The 19,046-nt window shown below is 44.4% G+C and overlaps 1 protein-coding gene across 1 annotated transcript in view; it reads left to right on the top strand.

The window, feature by feature from the left end:
- snd1 (staphylococcal nuclease and tudor domain containing 1) overlaps window positions 1–19,046 on the top strand; it is a 1,066,795-nt gene that overhangs the window by 985,159 nt on the left and 62,590 nt on the right. Inside the window, exons 20-22 of the mRNA XM_068059385.1 lie at window positions 3,436–3,505; window positions 6,822–6,935; window positions 11,723–11,926. Coding sequence (XP_067915486.1) covers window positions 3,436–3,505; window positions 6,822–6,935; window positions 11,723–11,926 — 388 coding nt within the window. The remainder of the gene's footprint in view (window positions 1–3,435; window positions 3,506–6,821; window positions 6,936–11,722; window positions 11,927–19,046) is intronic.

The following is a 19,046-nucleotide window of genomic DNA, read 5'->3' as shown; positions in this document are numbered from 1 at the left end:
CCAGCATTTCTTGTTTTTATTTCAGATTTCCAGCATCTGCAGTATTTTGCTTTTATTAGATAAAAAGAAAGGTCTTGGGTTCTGTTTCAGACATGATTCCAAGTGATTTTGCTTCATTATTGAGACTTTTAGATTTATCAGCAATGATTCCCGGGGATCAGTGGCTGTCTTGTCTTCACGTGACGGTCTAGGCAGCAGCAGCAACAGGAAATATTTAAATTGTTGGAAATTCACGCTCAATGCTCTGCCTGTTGAATAGCCTGTGGTCTCACTCACCTGTCTCAGCACCTGGACATCAATTTGTCACTGATTTCATTCAGCCTACATCAACTTTAATCAGGCCTCTGACTTTAAATCTATTTTTTCCCCACGTGTTGGCTCCTCTCTACTCCCTATTTCACGGCATAGCTATCTTGATCTAGCATATAACCTCACCAATGTAGTTTAGCTTTCTCCTTGTTCATTCATGTACCTGTTTTGGCTGCCACTTCAGACCCAAGCCCACTGCTTCTATTTCCCCTTCTCTCCATTTTCCTTTTTACCCCTCCAGCCATCATGCCTCCTTTCTTTTCTCCACCGTCAGGCACTCACAAACCTCAATTGTTCAGCATTCATCATCTTTCTTGCTCTTTTCCCGCCATCCCAGACTTGACACCCTCTTAAATAGTCCTTCAGCTTCCCTCTGTGCCTCACTTGGCATTCTCTGAAAGGCCCACAGAGGCACTTGCTGCTATATCCTAACAAGCAGCAATCCCAGTTGTCCTATCTTACTCTCTCTGCCCTTCCTGCCCTGCGCGCCTGCCACAGGCTAATCTTGCCAACCTCCCTTCCCATCCCTCTCGTTGCTCCCAGCTCTGACCCTTTGGACTTTTCCCCTTTTCACATCCCCTCCCAGATTATATGTTCACTTGTGAACAAGGCCCTTGATATCCTTTGGAGACATGGGTGAGGGGTGATGTCACCTTTCCTCTTGCTGAAGCTTCCTCACCTGGCTATACTTTTCACCACTTGCCTCACTCAAACCACCATTGTTGGTGATGCAGTCCTGATCTCCAAATCACACCTTGGGCTGTCTCCCTACTGCTTTGCAACTTCGCCTCTTTTGAGTATCTCACCTTGTTCCACCCCTCACACCTCTCGTTGAAAATCCTGTTCTTTACTGCCCACCCAAGTATCACACCAAGTTTCTTCGTTTTCCTTCCATAGCCTCTGCATCGCACGACTTCTCGCCCTCTGTGATTTCTACCTCCATCTCAAATCTTCTTGCCCTCTCCTCTGAGTTCACTGCCCTCCTTTCCTCCCTAAATCTCTACATATCAACTTTCCTACCTATGTTCATGGCCACTTGCTTGATTTTGCCATCTCACATGGCCTTGCTACTTCGCATTGTAACCATCACCCTCTCGGGGTGCAATATTGAATAGATACCCTCTCGCAGTTTGATAGTTGTCCCCCTCAGAGTGAAATGTTGGATAGTTGCCCTCTTGAGGTGTAATATAGACAAGTACTCGCTCAGAATGAAATAGCGGATGGATCCCTCTTTGAGCAGAGTATCAGGCAGATGTCTGGTCAGAATCAACACTGAGCTCTGTACTGGACCAATGAGACATTTCCACCTAATGTGCCAGAAAGTTGAAAGTTATTCATTTTTAATTTAATTCAATTTAAGTTCTTCACTTCCATAAGATGGGCAGAAATAACAGGAAATAGGTGGGGAGGTTCACTGTTTGCTGCTTTATACAGAGGACAGAAAGCTAGAAACAGGAAATGGTGAAGCCAAGCTATCATGCCAAATAGCACAGCTCATTGCTGTGCAGCAGCTGCAGGGAAGACCATGTCTGCTGCACTGATGGGAGTGAAGAACTATGCCAGTGAGCCCTGTAAATGTAGTTAATAAAATTATCTTTGCATGTAACTGTAGCTGTCCCAACGGCTGAAACATACAGGCCTGTAAAGCTCATAGGTCTGTGCTAAGTTAGCTGGTGCAACCATTAAAGTGTTGTTGTTGCCAGTGAAGAGAACAAGTCAGCTGGGATTCCAACTCAGATCACTGTTCAGTGAACCTCCACTTACAAGTGTTTGTGGATGTTGGGTGAGAACTGTTGTGGCCCATCATGATCAACTAAGTTGTCAACACTCACCATTGAGGCTTATACATGAGGAGTGAGCAGTTGGTTGAGATACTGGAACCGTGGCAGCATCTGATGGTGATGGTGCTGTACCACATTTCTTACTGCTCCAGTAGTATAACTGCATTTTTAGCAAGAGAAGTGAATAAGGCAGAAAGTGAGGCAGGGAAAAATAGCATGTAGAAAAACCAGCAGGACTCAAAAGGAGTTGAATGCACATCATTCATTGTGTTTACTCCTGCGCTAAATTTCCCTGTAACTTATAGTAGAAGAGTCGAGCATTTTCCGTCAACTACAGTTAGAAATATAAACTGTTTGGTTTTATCTGATTGCAGCGACAGCAGAGCTTGACTTTCTCATAAATCTTGCAAGCTGTGATCAGGTTTGCTGGCTTCACTTCTTCCCAATATATGATGGACAACTTTGCTATACTACACTGCACACTCAACCAAACCCAGCTTCCTCCCTCATATCCAATCCCTTCCCAAACATATGTTGACTCTGATTCCACGCCTCTCCCTCCTTTAACAAAGCTCTAACCTATACCTTTACTCTTCTTTAACGTTTCCAATGCTCTCTTGCCTCTTCCACTCTCTAATTCACTCAGAACACTGGGGTTCTCGCCCTGATCGTGACTCCCACCCTTACCTAATACCCAACCGATCTCTTCCAGTCACACAGCAATAACTTGTATTTATATAGCTTCTTTAATATAGTAAAATGTCTCAAGGCACTTCACAGAGGCATTGTCAACAGAAATTTGACACCGAGCCATGTAAGGAGATATTAGGGCTTAGGGTCAAAGAGGTAGGTTTTAAGTACTGTCTAAAGGCAGAAAGAAAGTAGAGGGTGTCCCTGTGCTTACCACGCATTCCTGTCATAGCAACTTACTCCTCACTCCCTGCTCTCCCACTGACGACCACTATTCTAATCAATAGGTCCCTGACCCTTAAAGTTTCCTCCTTCATCACCTTGCAGTCAGCCAGATAAGCAGAACTTGAAGATCTCTGAGACATCTTACTGCATATGTTCGTTGTAGAAATGCAATTTGTAGAGAATGGCAATAATGTAAATGGAATACTGGTGCTAGGAGGTCAGGTAAATGCAAAAGAGGAGCTGCAAAGTAAAAGCAGCTTTATCGAAGCTGGACAGTACCACAGTCATCATTGTGCCTCCTCTACTTGTATTACTTACTAGGCAACAGGGACTTGAGTACAAAGGCCAGATCTCAGCAGCATGCTTGTTGTAAGCTGGTCCCAGACTAACTCATTGTTTCACTAATCCCACTGTTATGTTTTCAAAATAGGTACAGAGCCCGAGTGGAAAAGGTTGAGTCACCTGCCAAAGTCCATGTCTTCTACATTGATTACGGCAATGTAAGTACCCGAAATCCATCAGTTCCTTCACCCAGCGCCCTCCTAGTGACTATGACATCTACTTCTGGTCTCCCCCACAAATGGAAGCATTTTCACTACATCTGCCCTAACAAAGCCTTTCATTACCTTAGGCCTCTATCACTGGTAATAGTATGGAATGGTCAGTGCAAGGAAGAAAAAACTTTCCTCATAGCTGCTACTTTCAAGCCTTGGCAACATTCTTGTAAATCTCCTCTGTACTCTCTCCAGAGCAATTATGTCCTTCCTGTAATGTGACCAGAACTGTACGCAATACTCCAGCTGTAGCCGAACCAACATCTAAAACAGATTCTGTGGTCATTGTCACATTGTTGTTTGTGGGCCTTGCTGTGTGCAAATTGGCTACCACCATTTCTACATTATAGCAGTGACTACATTATAAGAAAAATCTTTGGAACTTCATGAAAAGTACTAGAGAAAGGCAGGCTTTTTCTTTGTAACCCCTCCCCCCACTCCAGCAAGACTTTGTAGTGGCACACCATAGTTATTGCAGCTGTCACCAGATACCAGAGTTTCCTGCCACTTGGATCCCAGCACTATCTGCTTTGTGAGACAAAGACTATGTACCTCCAAAGAGCGTTGGCATATATCTCAAGTTCCATTCAGTTAGCAGTCCTGTGACTGAAAAAAGGCTTTCTTAAGGCAAGCAGTTAGTGTTATGTCTTTAGTTTATCGGTGACAGCTGTTGAGAGTTTTGCATCAGTTGCTTGATGCACAGATTGCCACTGCTCTCTCAAATCTCCTCTACAGCTCTGAAGTGGTTCCACATCACAGCAAAAAAAACCCTCTTCAGCTCATGGGTCTCTGCACACAGTTCTCCAATTCTACATCAAATGGAAGAGCAGCTGTCAGTCATACAGGTTGAGAGGTAGAAATATGATCATATCGGGCTCTCTCTGAACATACCCCACCCAGCCACCCCAGTTTATTCTGTTAAGTCGAGGATGTTCAGGGAGCTGTTGTAATACCAGCCCACGTTTCTTTGTATTTGACAAGTCGAAGGTGCCTTTAAATATATGTTGCCACTGGAATTTGTATTAGAATTGGGCATATAAGGGTGTCAATTGCTTTCTGTCTCAGCTATGAACAGTCTTTAACTCACATCCCCTTCCTTGCAATAAATGCTGGTTCCAACTAGTGTCACTGGTTTCCATCAATTTGTACCTCACTGCTGTGAAGCCGAGAGACTCTGAGCCAGCAATGGGGAAGGAATGAAGTTCTAATTAGCAAAAATACTGAACATTGTTTTCTTTACACTAACAGACTTGGGGGGGGGGGGGTAGTTTTTTTATTAAAGCATTTTTAAAGTACTATTTTGCTCAGATGCATGGTAACTTCACATCATCTTCACACATGTCTAAAAATTGACGGCTTTTGGGACTTGTGCCTGATTTTCAGGAGTCCCACTGTTGAGTTTGAAGTGTTAAAGTGGAGAAAGATGAGTATGGTAAGTTCTGTGCATAGATGTATCTGGCACTCAAGGTTACAGTATTTACTAGCTGCTCTTGTGGCCCATCATAAGACTGTCATTAGTCTTCCTGTTAGATACGCTAGAGCGACAAGCCTGGAGCCGTTGTCTCTTTTGCAAGAAATGAGAATTCTAGACTCAGTCTTTCAGTTAATATACATGTTAGGGTAAATGATAGTTAGAGACAACACATGCGGTGATGTGAAGGTGGTGGGAGAGTTTGCTTTACAGTTGCTGAGCTCAGTAGGAGGGTGGCCAAGCCGCAATCTTCCTCTCGATCTCCCAAACTTGAATCACAAAATGGAGTCCTTAATACAAAATGGAATCTAAATGCAATCTTGCATGGCATAGTTTTTTAACACTTCCATCAACAATGGCTGATATTCTGGAAAGCTGATGCCTGTGGAATCATAACCCAGTAAAATGCAGTCCCTTAGGTGAGTGGAAAGAATACTGGGGTAAAAATGCTTTGGACATCTGGAAATATGTATGATTTAATCTTTAAAGCATTTCTCTCAAACTGTCTTTAATAATCTCTAATCCTCTTGCACTTGCTTTGCTGCTTTGTGATCAGCACATTAGTTTGGGTATTCCTGATCCTATACCTGGGCTCTGACTAGAAACTAAATCCATTGATCATGCTCCGTTTATGCTAAGTCATACGGATCAGAAGGTCCTAGATTCATTCCCCACTAGTATCGTGTTCACTTTTTTTTTATTCATTCGCGGATATGGGCTTTGCTAGTAGCACCAGCATATATTGCCCATTTTAGAGGGCAGTTAAGATTCAACCACATTGATCTAAATTGGCTGATGCATTTGGCATTTCTGCTGCTGGGAATGGAAGAATGAAACCTGGTTTCCTCCTCCTCATTACTGCCCACTGACCCCTGCTGTGCAAGTGTGTTCTGGGTATGCACAGTGTGTTGCTCTACACAGCTGAATGGCTTGCAAACCTGGCATGCACATAAACAATGGCTGATATTCTGGAAAGCTGATGCCTGTGGAGTCATAACCCAGTAAAATGCAGTCCCTTAGGAGAGTGGAAAGAATACTGAGGGCAAAATGCTTTGGACATCTGGAAATATGTATGATTTAATCTTTAAAGCATTTCTCTCAAACTGTCTTTAATAATCTCTAATCATCTTGCATTTGTTTTGCTGATTTGTGATCACATAGTGTTATTATTTGTGATCTTAAAAATTGTTTACTATTTAAAAATTCAGATATAGGTGTCATTCTTCAAAGTATTCCAATAATCTCCTGAATGGCCTTTCACCTACTACCCTCCATAAACTTGAGCTCATCCAAAACGCCTGTTTCCTTGTTCGCACCAAATCCCATTCGCTCATCACCCCTATGCTGACTTGCATTGGCTCCCAATCTGAGAATGCCTCAATTTTGTGTTCAAATACTTCTGTGGTCTCACCCCTCCCTATCTCTAATCTCCTCCAGCCCTATAATCCTCTGAAATCTTTGTGCTCCTCCAATTTTGACCTCTTGCGCATTCCCACTTTCCTTCACACCACCATTGGCAGCCGTGCCTTCAGCTGCCTGGGCTCTAAGCTCTGAAATTCGCTCTGTAAACCTTTCAGATCCTCCACCTTTCCACCTTAAATCACTCCTTAAAACCAACTGCTTTGACCAAGCTTTTGCTCACTTGTCCTATTATCTCCTCATGTGGCTCTGTCAAATCTTGTCTAATAATGCTCCTGTAAAAACTCTACATCAGAGGCACTAGATAAATGCAAGTTGATGTTGTATTCACTGCATGCTAAGATATGTGCTGATTGTTGTTCTTTCCCTTAGAAAGAGTGTGTGCCATCCACTCGTTTAGGTGTTCTGCCGCCTGCCTTCAGCACACGAGTCCTGCCCCCTCAGGCCACAGAGTATACTTTCGCGTATATCCAGGTACCACAAGATGTAAGTAAGATTACAACAGAGTTTCCCCTTGCAACATGTGCAAGAGTTGCTTTTCAATGTTTGTCGATCAAGCAGGTTAGTAATTGCTATAAGCCAGTGTGCAAGTGTTGACAAAATTGTAGCCAGTGCAATTACCTTAATGTTAGAGATGTTGCCACTGGACATATTTAGGGAAAATAGACCAAGCCAATGTCCTTCAGTGTTGTGAAATATACTTCTTGAGAAATGTTTTTAATTCATCCCCTCATATTACCCTCAGCACCAGTGACAGACCTCGTAAGTACCAGTACTTCATATGGTGTTGCTTCCACTCGGCACCATGCAGGACTTCCAAGGAGCAAAGCTAAGGGTTTATTCCTCCACAGTTCAAGTGGAAATTATATTAAAGTACCCCCCGGCCTGCCACCATACTGTACTGAAATTGTAATGACATTGCTGTGAAGTATCTGGATGTGGCATATGCCAGCACTGCAATTTTAGATGACAAGCCAACTATTGGTTTCCATAGTTACACAAGCTATGATTGGCACTTCCCTAGGGGTTCCCTTCCACATCAGTGACATGGAGAGCATATTGGCATCTGCAGTTGGTAAAATAGGGATATGATGATGAATAAGATCATCCTGCACTCTATGAAGACCATTTGCAGCCCCCATTCTTGCCTTGTAATGACTTCTGAGTCTGCAAGCTTACAATTAGGAAGTTATTGAGCAACAAGAGTGACTCGGCCAAGCTTATTCAAGTTGTGAAGTAAGTCCCCATGGATGGACATTGAAAGGTATCAAAGGCTTCAAGAGACAATTAGATCTGTTTCTGGGGAGGGAGAGGATTGAGGGATATGGTAAGAAAGTGGGTAGAATTTAACTGTGAAAAAGGAACCAACCTATTTTGGTCAGTTCTTAAAAGTCCTTGTGTTGAAAGTCTGGCACACAGAAGTGTGTGCGCGCACCAGATATCTTTTAGAAAGTGAACACCAGCGCCCTCATTTGAAGCAACGTCTGGGACGGCTTCCTACCTGCAGCATATTGCAACCCAGGTAGAGCTGCAGCCACACTTCTCTCGCAGGCTCAGACAGAGGAACTCTTGAATGATCTCACTGGCACTTAACTTTACAATCAAATACCTTTAAAATAGCCCAAGACAAAGTTTACTGAGCATTTATTGTAACTGATCTTGTTTTTTGTTCAGTCAATAAGACATTAAGCCACAGCCCTGTTAGCCTGTGCTGGATGTTCATTTGACTGTTAAATATCCCAGGGCACTATTTGAAGTAGCAGAGAGATTTCCTGGTGTTCTGGTCAACATTCCTCACTCAACCAAAAAAAATTAATTAAATCATTCATCTGATTGTTGTGTGCAAAATGATTGTGGCCTTTGTCTACATAACAGTCACTAAATTCATTCTGTGCAAACTGCTTTAAGACGTTTTGACATGCGATCAGCTGCATTATCAATACAAGTCTGTCCAAAAGGGGTCCTGAAGGGACTGGCTGGCATTTTCAATTCTATAATCGAAGTTCAACTCCAGCCCAGGACACTAGAATGAATATTCTTCTCGCTCCTGGCTGTTAAGATTTGTAAGTATAATGAGTTTTTAATTCAATTTTTACTGTGCATAAATTAACAACACAGAACTGCCCCATAAACGGGAGCTAAATTGACATTCTGTCTGAGGCCAAGCCAGGTATAAGGTGTCACATTCATGTGGCAAAGGCTGAAGTTAAGAGAGATAGATGGAATAAAACAGAGCAAGATTCACACTGCAGCTGAGTCTGCTGTTCCTGAATGAAAAACTGTAAAATGCTACCTATTGTTGCAGGTTTCCAGTATTCTCCTCTTTTTGTTTTTATTTTTACTGTGCTGTATCTGACCTGAGAATGATCCTGCAACGCAGACTAGAGAAAGTTTCACTCTTGATCTAGCATGCTGTATCTGCTTAAGAGTGTTTGAAGCTGACTGGCACTTTGTGCCAAAACAGAGCATAGTCCAATCTCTCAAACCCTGAGGAACCATTGGAAGCAGGAATTAAATGGAACCAGATACTGTTGTGACCCACATTACTGCTGCAGGTGTTTTTTGTGGGGAGGAGGCAAGGTACTTACCCCGTAATGAGCAAATATCAGCAAGTAAAAATGTAACATTTCACATGCACCTAAAATGTTACTGTGTCCTTTCTCTCTCTTACCGATGCTGACTGACCATTATTTCCAGCATTTTGTGTTGTTAGTAATTAGATGCCATCAAGTTTTAAAAGTCTCTCGACTAAAAGGGAGGGAATGAATTCCACAGTGATGAGATTCCAGAAAAGGAAGGGTTATAGGACACCGTGTGCGGAGTCTCGATTCAAACACCGTGAGGATGGAGGGTAGAATGCTTTGGATGCCATATTTGGAAGTCAGCATGTTGAAACCATGTTGTAAATTATGGAGCTTCTGGCCACTTGGGAACATCATTGCAACTTCAAAGCAACACTTATCAACTATCCTGCAGCATGCTCGCACAACTAAAGAGTATTCGGTTTCTTAGCAACCCTCAGTTGATTCCATTAGCCTCTCTTTCTTCTGTAATTTGCAAGTATAATGAATGTGTATCTCCAGAGGGAATTACTAATTTATATATTTAATTTAGCTCATAACAGTAAATGGTTAATTAAACTGGGCTTCTTTGGTTGAAGGAATTTCTTTTCTCCTCTTTCCCTTTTTCCTGGGAAATAATGGATTGCAGAAATTGAATTAAGTGCCACATCTTACAGTTTGTAGAAAGATTTATAACCCATTGAGTTCAAAATATCTTTATTCAACTTCTTCCCACGCACACCTGACACCTTGTAGTGTTGACAGGTAAAGACATTTTCACTGAGTAGGTGAGTATAGTCAACAGCTAAAAATATTTCTGTCACTGTTGTGTATTGTTTCAAATTAATGTACCTGCTCCCTCACTGGCTTTCACATCAGATTTCCTCCAGTCCTTTCCTCCTGGACCATCTAACCTCTCTGTCTCTGCCTTCCTAATCATGCCCCCCCACCCCCTCAACCAAACTGGATGGTTTTTGAGTTGTGGAACTGGCTATATGAGGAATTATAGTGTAGAATCTTCCCTTAATCCCTCACTTGGGGCATAACATCACACTGAAAGAAAAGGGAAGACTTGCATTTACCACACTTTTCATGACCACTGGACATCTCAAAGCGCTTTACAACCAATTACAACCACTGTTGTAATGTAGGAAACACAGCAGCCAATTTTCACCCAGCAAGCTCCCTGAAACAGTAATGTAATAATGACCAGATAATCTGTTTTTGTGACGTTGATTGAGGGATAAATATTGGACAGATCACCAGGGATAACTTTTGTTTGAAATAGTGCCGTGGGATCTTTTACATCCAACTGGGCAAACAGGGCCTCCACTTAATGGCTCATCTGAAAGATGGCCTCTCCGACAGTGCAGCACCCCCTCAGTACTGCACAAAAGTGTCAGCCTAGACTTTTGTGCTGACGTGCTGGAGTGGAACTTGAATCCAGGACCTTCTGACTCCGACAAGAGTGCTACTAACTGAACCACAGCTAGCAAGCCAAGAATTGCTATCAATTTATTCTTACCTTGAGTTACTTTTATTCTGACGTAGTTTTAATTTGGCTTCTGGGTGATGAGAATCTGCAAACTGGCTCTCATCATTTACTCTGCTGAATCTGGCTCCCTCATAGACTTGAAAAAAACTAGGACTGTAAGTCTTCTGGCAAAATAAGAAAAGCCGGTTGTAGAAGGGTGCACACCAAGGTCTGACTCACTGCTGGTCTCCCAGCACCCGTATTTAAACAGCACAATATAAAAGCTTAACATCTCCATGTTGATGAAACGGTCATGACTGCTGCTGCTCCCCCAGTGGGTTAATGCATCCTTGCTGTAAAGCAACAACGCATTCAAGAACCATTAGAGGACAAAGAAATGCTAGAAAAAAGAAAAGAGACAGATGTAAGAGGAGAAAGAAAAACACAAAACTGCGAAGTAGAGTGACAGCTGGATATGGTATTTGTGTTATTTTCCTAACTCTCAAAACTGTTTAATCATATTTGGGTTCCCTGGGTACCTGTGACACACTGATCAAGCTACTGTTTACCCTGCTCTACACTACCCCAACAACGTGCCCCAGCAGCGAGAGCATGACTTACTGTAGCAATATGAATCACAGGAGCAAGTAGGTGAGGCCTTGGTTTTAACACCCCACCCTCATGCCTCTAACAGTGCAGTACCCCTTCAATGCTGCATTGACATCTGCTCAAGTTTTGAAGTGGGACCTGAACCCACAATGCTATGAGTGTTAACAGTGGAGCCAAACTGACAGCTCAAACACAATAACTTGTTTTCGTATCTTCACACTCTTCCCTTGGAGGACAGTGTGAAGTAGTGGAAGGGTTCACAGGCTGATTAACAGTCTGACAGTGCCCCAAAGTCAGTGCTTCTTCCATGGCTGTAACCATCTTTATACCACCCAACAGGGAGGTTAGTCGTACACGGTGGAGAGAGGGCCTTATGGGCTTTCACAACTTGTACAATGAGCGGGGTGGGGGGCACCAACATCCACACCCACCAGACACGAGCGTCCCACTGGATGTCATCCCAGAATTCAGGGCCAGAGGTCCAGTCTCCATTCCAGAGGTGGGATCCTACCTGAGCCAAAATGCTCGGTCTTGATGAGTTGTTGTGACTGGTTGTAATCTACTGCTAATGAGTAAACGGTGTGGATTAGAAGTAATCCTGATCTTTTTCTTGTTCTTCTGTCCTACAGGAAGATGCTAAAGCCGATGCAATTGACAGCGTTGTCAGGGACATTCAGAACACCCAGTGCCTGCTGAACGTTGAATTCGGGGGACCCAGCTGTTCGTTTGTTACGCTGCAGTTTGCTGACTCTAAGGATGATGTGGGCCTTGGACTGGTCAAGGAGGGGCTTGTGATGGTGGATGCGCGTAAGGAGAAACACTTGCAGAAAGTGGTAAGTGACCACTTAATGGTTCCATCAGCCAGAGCAGTGATTGATATACTGATCACTGATGTGCTTTTTCTATGGGGATTGTTTTTGCTGATGGAAAGCCTACCCATTAAAGAAAAGGGTGCATTTTAACAAGGTAAAGATCATACCAAGAAGACTAGAAATTAATGTCTCTGGGGCTAAAAGAGAAGGTGAGTGATCGTGTTAAATGCAGGCCTTATCCCCTCTTGCGTTTTCATCCTGGTGGAGCAATTTTGCACAATTGACCCGGCAACAGGACCATATTAGCAGCATAAAAACAGAAAATGCCAAAAATACTCAGCAGGTCAGGTAGCATCTGTAGATAGAGTTAAGGTTTCAGCTTGATGACCTTTCGGTGACCTGTAACATCAACACTGGGCTGGATTTTGTGTTCTCCCAATTGTGGGGTCCGTGGTGGTGGGGGACCGGAAGATGCCTCCCGGAGAGGGCCGCCACGCACCCCGATGCTGAGGGCACCCGGCCCGCTATTATTGGTGGCGGCAGCGGCAAGACCTCGTGGCCGCGCACCCCCCCAGCCGCTCAACGATGGGGGCACCATTTGAATATTTAAATAAATTAAATAAATTAGAGTTAAGTAATTATTGTTACTTACGCCGCCGTACCTTGTCCCGTTGTAATCTTTGACCCGGTGGCCAGCACTGCTGCCCCTTTGGATCCCCATCCGAAGAAAGGAGGCACTGCTCTGGTGGAGAGACAGAAGGAGGTAATTTATCAGGGGAGGGGACGGGGTCAAAGTAACATCATTGGTGTAGGGGATGGTGGGAAGGGTTATAATTTAAAGTTTATGCAGTTTATGGGGGGAAGGTCAGGTGGACAAGGTAAGTGTTTTGGGGGAGGAGGCAAATAATTAATTAAATTGTTATTAGTGGGGTGGGAGAAGGGCAGAAGAAATGTCTTTATTTTTAATTTACCAGCGCCTTAAATATTTAAATTTACCAGTAGGGCTCAAAGCCCTTTAAAAATGGCATTAGGGCCTGCGCACAGGCAGATGACGCCATTGTGGAGGACGGACAGCCAGCCCTCTCCGTGTGCTTGATGGGGGCGGCTTGCTCCGGCAGTTATAACGAGCTGCCACATGGAAGATTGTGGCAACTCCGCGACATGCAGCGTCCATGGGCGTGCTGCCATTCACTTCACTCACCATCAGCAGCAGTGGGCACAGAAGATTCAGCCCACTCTCTCTCCGTAGATGCTGTCTGACCTGACCTGCTGAGGGCATTTTCTGTTTTTGTTTCAGATTTCCAGCATCTGCAGTATTTTGCTTTTGTTTTATCATATTAATTCAATAAGCTGTCACTTTGGGGCTGTCGTGACCCTCCTTCCTGACTTCAGCTCCAACTCCAGTTGCCAGTCAAAAACCAAGTACAGCCAGGTATTGAAGTTAGGATGCAGATCAGCCGTGATCTCATTGAATGGTGGAACAGGGGCTAAATGGCTTACTCCTGTTCCTATGTTCAAACCGGACAAGTACGAGGAGAGGGAACTTAAAGTCAGCAGAAGGATTGTTGCCATTTATATATTGCAGCACCAAAGGAACAGAGCAACAGCTGATGAGAATACACAGGTTAGAATGAACAAAAAAGCAAATATATATGTGGATGTCAGCTGATACCAAGAGGAGAATGTTTGTAATGTCCGCCTTCATTTCCTACATGACCAGGTTGTTTAGATTTGTTGGATGGAATCATGGCAGCTTAATTTACCTATGAGTGTATCTGGTAGTTGCAGACTAATTCTGCCATGTGTTTGGAATTATGTATTGTACTTAAACTGGAATGCACTGCCTGTGAAAGGGTTGTTGGAAGGAGATTCAGTCATAATTTCCAAAAGGGAATTGGATAAATACTTAAAGATGAAAATTTTCAGGGCTATGGGAAAAGAGTAAGGGAATGGGACTAATTTGCTAGCACTTTCAAAGAGCCTGTGCAGACACACTGAACTGCATGTATGATTCTGTGACTTTTTGTAAGATATCAAAACATTGGAGACGGAGCAGAGAAGATTTGCTAGAATGGTACCAGTGATGAGGGACTTCAATTATGTGGAGAGACTGGAAAAGCTGGGATTGTCCTCTTTAGAGCAGAGAAAGTTAAGGGGAGATTTAATGAAAGTGTTCAAAATTATTAAGGATCTTGACAGCATAGATAGGAAGAAACTGTTTCCACTGGCAGGAGGGTCCATAATCAGAGAGCACAGATTTAAGATAATTGAGAATAAATACAGGGAAGAAATGAGTTTTTTTAAGCATCGAGTTGGTGTGATCTGGAATGCATTACTTGAAAGAATGGTGGAAACAAATTCAACTGTAACTTTCAAACAGAAATTGGATAAATACTTGAAAAGGAAAAATTTGCAGAGCTATGGGGAAAAAGATGGTGAGTGGCACGAATTGAATAGCTTTTTCAAAGATCTGGCACAAGTATGATGGGCCGAATGGCCTCCTTCTGTGCCGTTTCATTCTATGAAGCTCTGGCAGAATGTTGTAGCTTCCTATTCTTCAAGTGTATTCTGTTCAACTTGCACTGTTGAAACTGCCACACTGCTTCCTAAAATCCTGCAACAAATATAGGAATTGAAATGCTACACCAACTGTTCTTTCAGGCTAGGTGGTCTTTCCTCTGAAGTCTAATGTGTCCTTTACCCAGTAGGGTTTTTTTTTTTTAATTCATTCATGGGATGTGGGCGTCACTGGCTATGCCAGCATTTATTGCCCATCCCTAATTGCCCTTGAGAAGGTGGTGGTGAGCTGCCTTCTTGAACCGCTGCAGTCCATGTACACCCACAGTGCTGTTGGGAAGGGAGTTCCAGGATTTTGACCCAGTGACAGTGAAGGAACGGCGATATAGTTCCAAGTCAGGATTGTGTGTGACTTGGAGGGGAAGTTGCAGGTGGTGATGTTCACATGCATCTGCTGCTCTTGTCCTTCGAGGTGGTAGAGGTCGCAGGTTTGGAAGGTGCTGTCTAAGGAGCCTTGGTGCGTTGCTGCAGTGCATCTTGTAGATGGTACACACTGCTACCACTGTGCGTTGGTGATGGAGGGAGTGAATGTTTGTGCGTGGTGTGCCAATCAAGCGGGCTGCTTTGTTCTGGATGGTGTCGAGCTTCTTGAGTGTTGTTGGAGCTGCACCCATCCAGGCAAGTGAGAGTATTCCATTACACTCCTGACTTGTGCCTTGTAGATGGTGGACAGGCTTTGGTGAGTCAGGAGGTGAGTTACTCGCCTCAGGATTCCTAGCCTCTGACCTGCTCTTGTAGCCACAGTATTTATATTGCTACTCCAGTTGTTTCTGGTCAATGGTAGCCCCTAGGATGTTGATAGTGGGGGATTTAGTGATGGTAATGCCATTGAATGTCAAGGGGAGTTGGTTAGATTCTCTCTTGTTGGAGCTGGTCATTGCCTGGCACTTGTGTGGCGCAAATGTTACTTGCCATTTATCGGCCCAAGCCTGGACATTGTCCAGGTCTTGCTGCATTTCTACACGGACTGCTTCAGTATTTGAGGAGCCATGAATGGTGCAGAACATTGTGCAATCATCAGCGAACATCCCCGCTTCTGACCTTATGATTGAAGGAAGGTCATTGATGAAGCAGCTGAAGATGGTTGGGCCTAGGACACTACCCTGAGGAGCTCCTGCAGTGTTGTCCTGGAGCTCAGATGATTGACCTCCAACAACCATAGCCATCTTCCTTTGCGCTAGGTATGACTCCAACCAGCAGAGAGTTTCCCCCCTGATACCCCTTGACTTCAGTTTTGCCAGGGCTCCTTGATGCCATACTCGGTCAAATGCTGCCTTGATGTCAAGGGCAGTCACTCTCACCTCACCTCTGGAGTTCAGCTCTTTTGTCCATGTTTGAACCAAGGCTGTAATGAGGTCAGGAGCTGAGTGGCCCTGTCAGAACCCAAACTGAGCATCACTGAGCAGGTTATTGCTAAGCAAGTGCTGCTTGATGGCACTGTTGATGACACCTTCCATCACTTTACTGATGATTGAGAGTGGACTGATGGGGCGGTAATTGGCTGGGTTGGACTTGTCCTGCCTGTTTTTTGTGTACAGGACATACCTGGGCAATTTTCCACATTGCTGGGTAGATGCCAGTGTTGTAGTTATACTGGAACAGCTTGGCTAGGGGTGCGGCACGTTCTGGAGCACAGGTCTTCAGTACTATTGCTGAAATATTGTCAGGACCCATAGCCTTTTCAGTATCCAGTGCCTTCAGTCGTTTTTTGATATCACGCGGAGTGAATCGAATTGGCTGAAGTCTGGCATCTGTAATGCTGGGGACTTCAGGAGGAGGCCGAGATGGATCATCAATTCAGCACTTCTGGCTGAAGATTGTTGCAAATGCTTCTGCCTTATCTTTCGCACTGATGTGCTGGGCTCCCCCATAATTGAGGATGGGGATATTTGTGGAGCCACCTCCTCCAGTTAGTTGTTTAATTGTCCACCACCATTCACGGCTGGATGTGGTAGGACTGCAGAGCTTAGATCTGATCCGTTGGTTATCGGATCGTTTAGCTCTGTCTCTGTCTCCAAAGGCAAGGGCACTGTCAGCAGTATCTGGGCAGCATTAACTAACCCAATGCCAGTGCTTTTAGAGACACTGGGCACTGTTCCCCACGAGCAGTTTCAGCGGCTCCCTCCAACAACAATGAAGAATTGCTGCAGCTCTTGCATTTTGATTTTGACCTCAGGCCACCTAAACCCACAGTCACAAACACGACATGCACAGTTCTGCTATTGTTGTATCTGCACCACAGTATATGTTAGCTATAGTCAGCATCAAGGGACCCAGCACAAACATACAACTGCAGAGAGAGCATTTGTTAAGCAATATAAGGCCGGATTCTGCTATTGCTGTTCAAATTTTTCAGTGTTCAACTCCAAATTGACCTTACCGTCTCCCATGTCTTGCTAGTCCCATTGTATCAATCACAAAAAAAGGCTACACCTGATCATTTCCTTGTATCACTCTCCACCCACATCCCCCTTCCACACCCCAACCCTACTTCCTTATATAGTCACCCCTGGAAAAGAGTATCTCCCAATTTATTTACAACTGCACTTTCAAAATCCCAACTGTCAAGCGTTTGGCCCTTCATTCTCTACAACATTTCTGCGGTTACGGATTTTCTCAACTGTACCCTCACCTCCACCTTTGATACCCTAGTCTCTCTTTCACCCTGGCCATTCCTCCTGCTAAAGTCCTCATCTCCACTCTTTTTATTCATGGGATGCCGACCTGAAAGGATATGGCGGACAGCTGGTTTAGCTGTTTACTGTCAGATCTGGCTGGACGACGTAAAGCACTATCGAGTCCTGCTCTCTTTTGCTAAAACTGCTCACTATTCCAGGATCATCCTGGAATGCAAAGACAACCCCCAGCTTCTTTTCTCTACTCTAAACCATCTTCTTAAACCCCTCTCCCCTGTTTCCTCCACCCTTGCCTCCAACAATAAATGCAAGGTGCTCAAGGACTTTTTTAAGCACTAAGATTGAGACCATCCGATCAGCTGCCTCTGCTGCGTCCCTCCCTTCAACTAGCCCACTGGGACAAACTTCCTCTGAAGTTCCCCCATGCTATAGCCCTGAACTCGTATCTTTCTCTAGTTTCTCTCCTATCTCCCCTCATGCCCTCTCTGAGCTCATCTTGTCCATGAGACCCACCTCCTGCTCCCTTGATCCTATTTCCACTAAACTGCTGACCACCCAACCTCCCTTCCTGGTCCCCATGTTAGCCAATATTGTTAACGGTTCTCTCTTTTCAGGTGTTGTCCCTCTCTCCTTTAAGTCTGCTGTCATCATCCCCTCCTCAAAAGAACAACCTTTGACCCCCACTGTACCTGCAAACTACCACCCCTTCTCCAACCTCCCTTTCGTCTCCAAAATCCTTGAACGTGTCATTGCCTCCCATATGTATGCCCATCTTTCCCAGAACTCTGTTTGAATCCCTCTAATCAGGTTCCCCCCCCGCCACAGTACCAAAATGGCTGTTATCCAGTCACAAATGACATCCTATTTGACTATGACAAGGTAAGCTATCCTTCCTCATCCTTCTCCATCCTTCTCCACCTGTCTGCAGCCTTTGACACAGTTGACCACATCATCCTTCACCACATCTCTCCATTGTTGTCCAGCTGGGTGGGACTGCTCTCACCTGGTTCCATTCTTATCTATCTAATCGTAGCCAGAGAATCACTTGCAATGGTTCCTGTTCCTGCTCCTGCACCTGCACCTTTACCTCTAATGTCCCCCAAGGATCTCTCCTTGGCCTCTTCTATTTTTCATCTACATGCTGCTCCTTGGCGACATCATCAGATTTCACATGTATGCTGATAACACCCTACCTCATCAACACCTCTCTCGACTCCTCCACTGTTGCTAAATTATTAGCTTCTTATCTGACAGCCTGTACTGGATGAGCAGAAATTTCCTCCAATTAAATATTGAGAAGACTGAAATCATTGTTTTTAGTCTCCGCTTCAAACTCCATTCCCTAGTTACTGACTCCATCCCTCTCCCTGGCAACAGTCTGAGACTGAACCAGTCTGTTCGCAACCTTGGTGTCATATTTGACCCGGAGATGAATTACCAAGCACGTATTCACTCCATCGCTAAGACCGCCCATTTCCACGTCCGTAACATCAACCAACTTCACCCCTGTCTCAGCATATCTGCTGCTGAAACCCTCATTCATGCCTTCATGCACACATTTAAAACTGAGTTGCGAAGGAATTTCTTCTCTCAGGGTGGTGAATCTCTGGAATTCGCTACCTAAGAGAGTTGTGGAGGCTAGGTCACTAATTGTATTTAAGGAGGAGGTAGATAGATTTTTGAAATCTCAGTGAGTCGATGGTTATGCAGACCAGGCCCGGAAGAGGAGTTGAGGCCTGGGACAGATCAGCTATGATCTTATTGAATGGCGGGCCAGGCTCAAGGGGCTGAATGGCCTACTCCTGCTCCTACTTCTTGTGTTCATTACCTCTCGACTTGACTTTTCCAAAGCACTCCTGACTGGGCTCCCACATTCTACCCTCCATAAACATGAGATCATGCAAAACTCTGCTGCCCGTATCTTAACT

Source organism: Heterodontus francisci, chromosome 27 (genome assembly GCF_036365525.1).
Source record: "Heterodontus francisci isolate sHetFra1 chromosome 27, sHetFra1.hap1, whole genome shotgun sequence".
In the NCBI taxonomy this organism is placed as follows: Eukaryota; Metazoa; Chordata; class Chondrichthyes; order Heterodontiformes; family Heterodontidae; genus Heterodontus; species Heterodontus francisci.
This window is presented reverse-complemented; position numbering and strand designations above follow the sequence as displayed.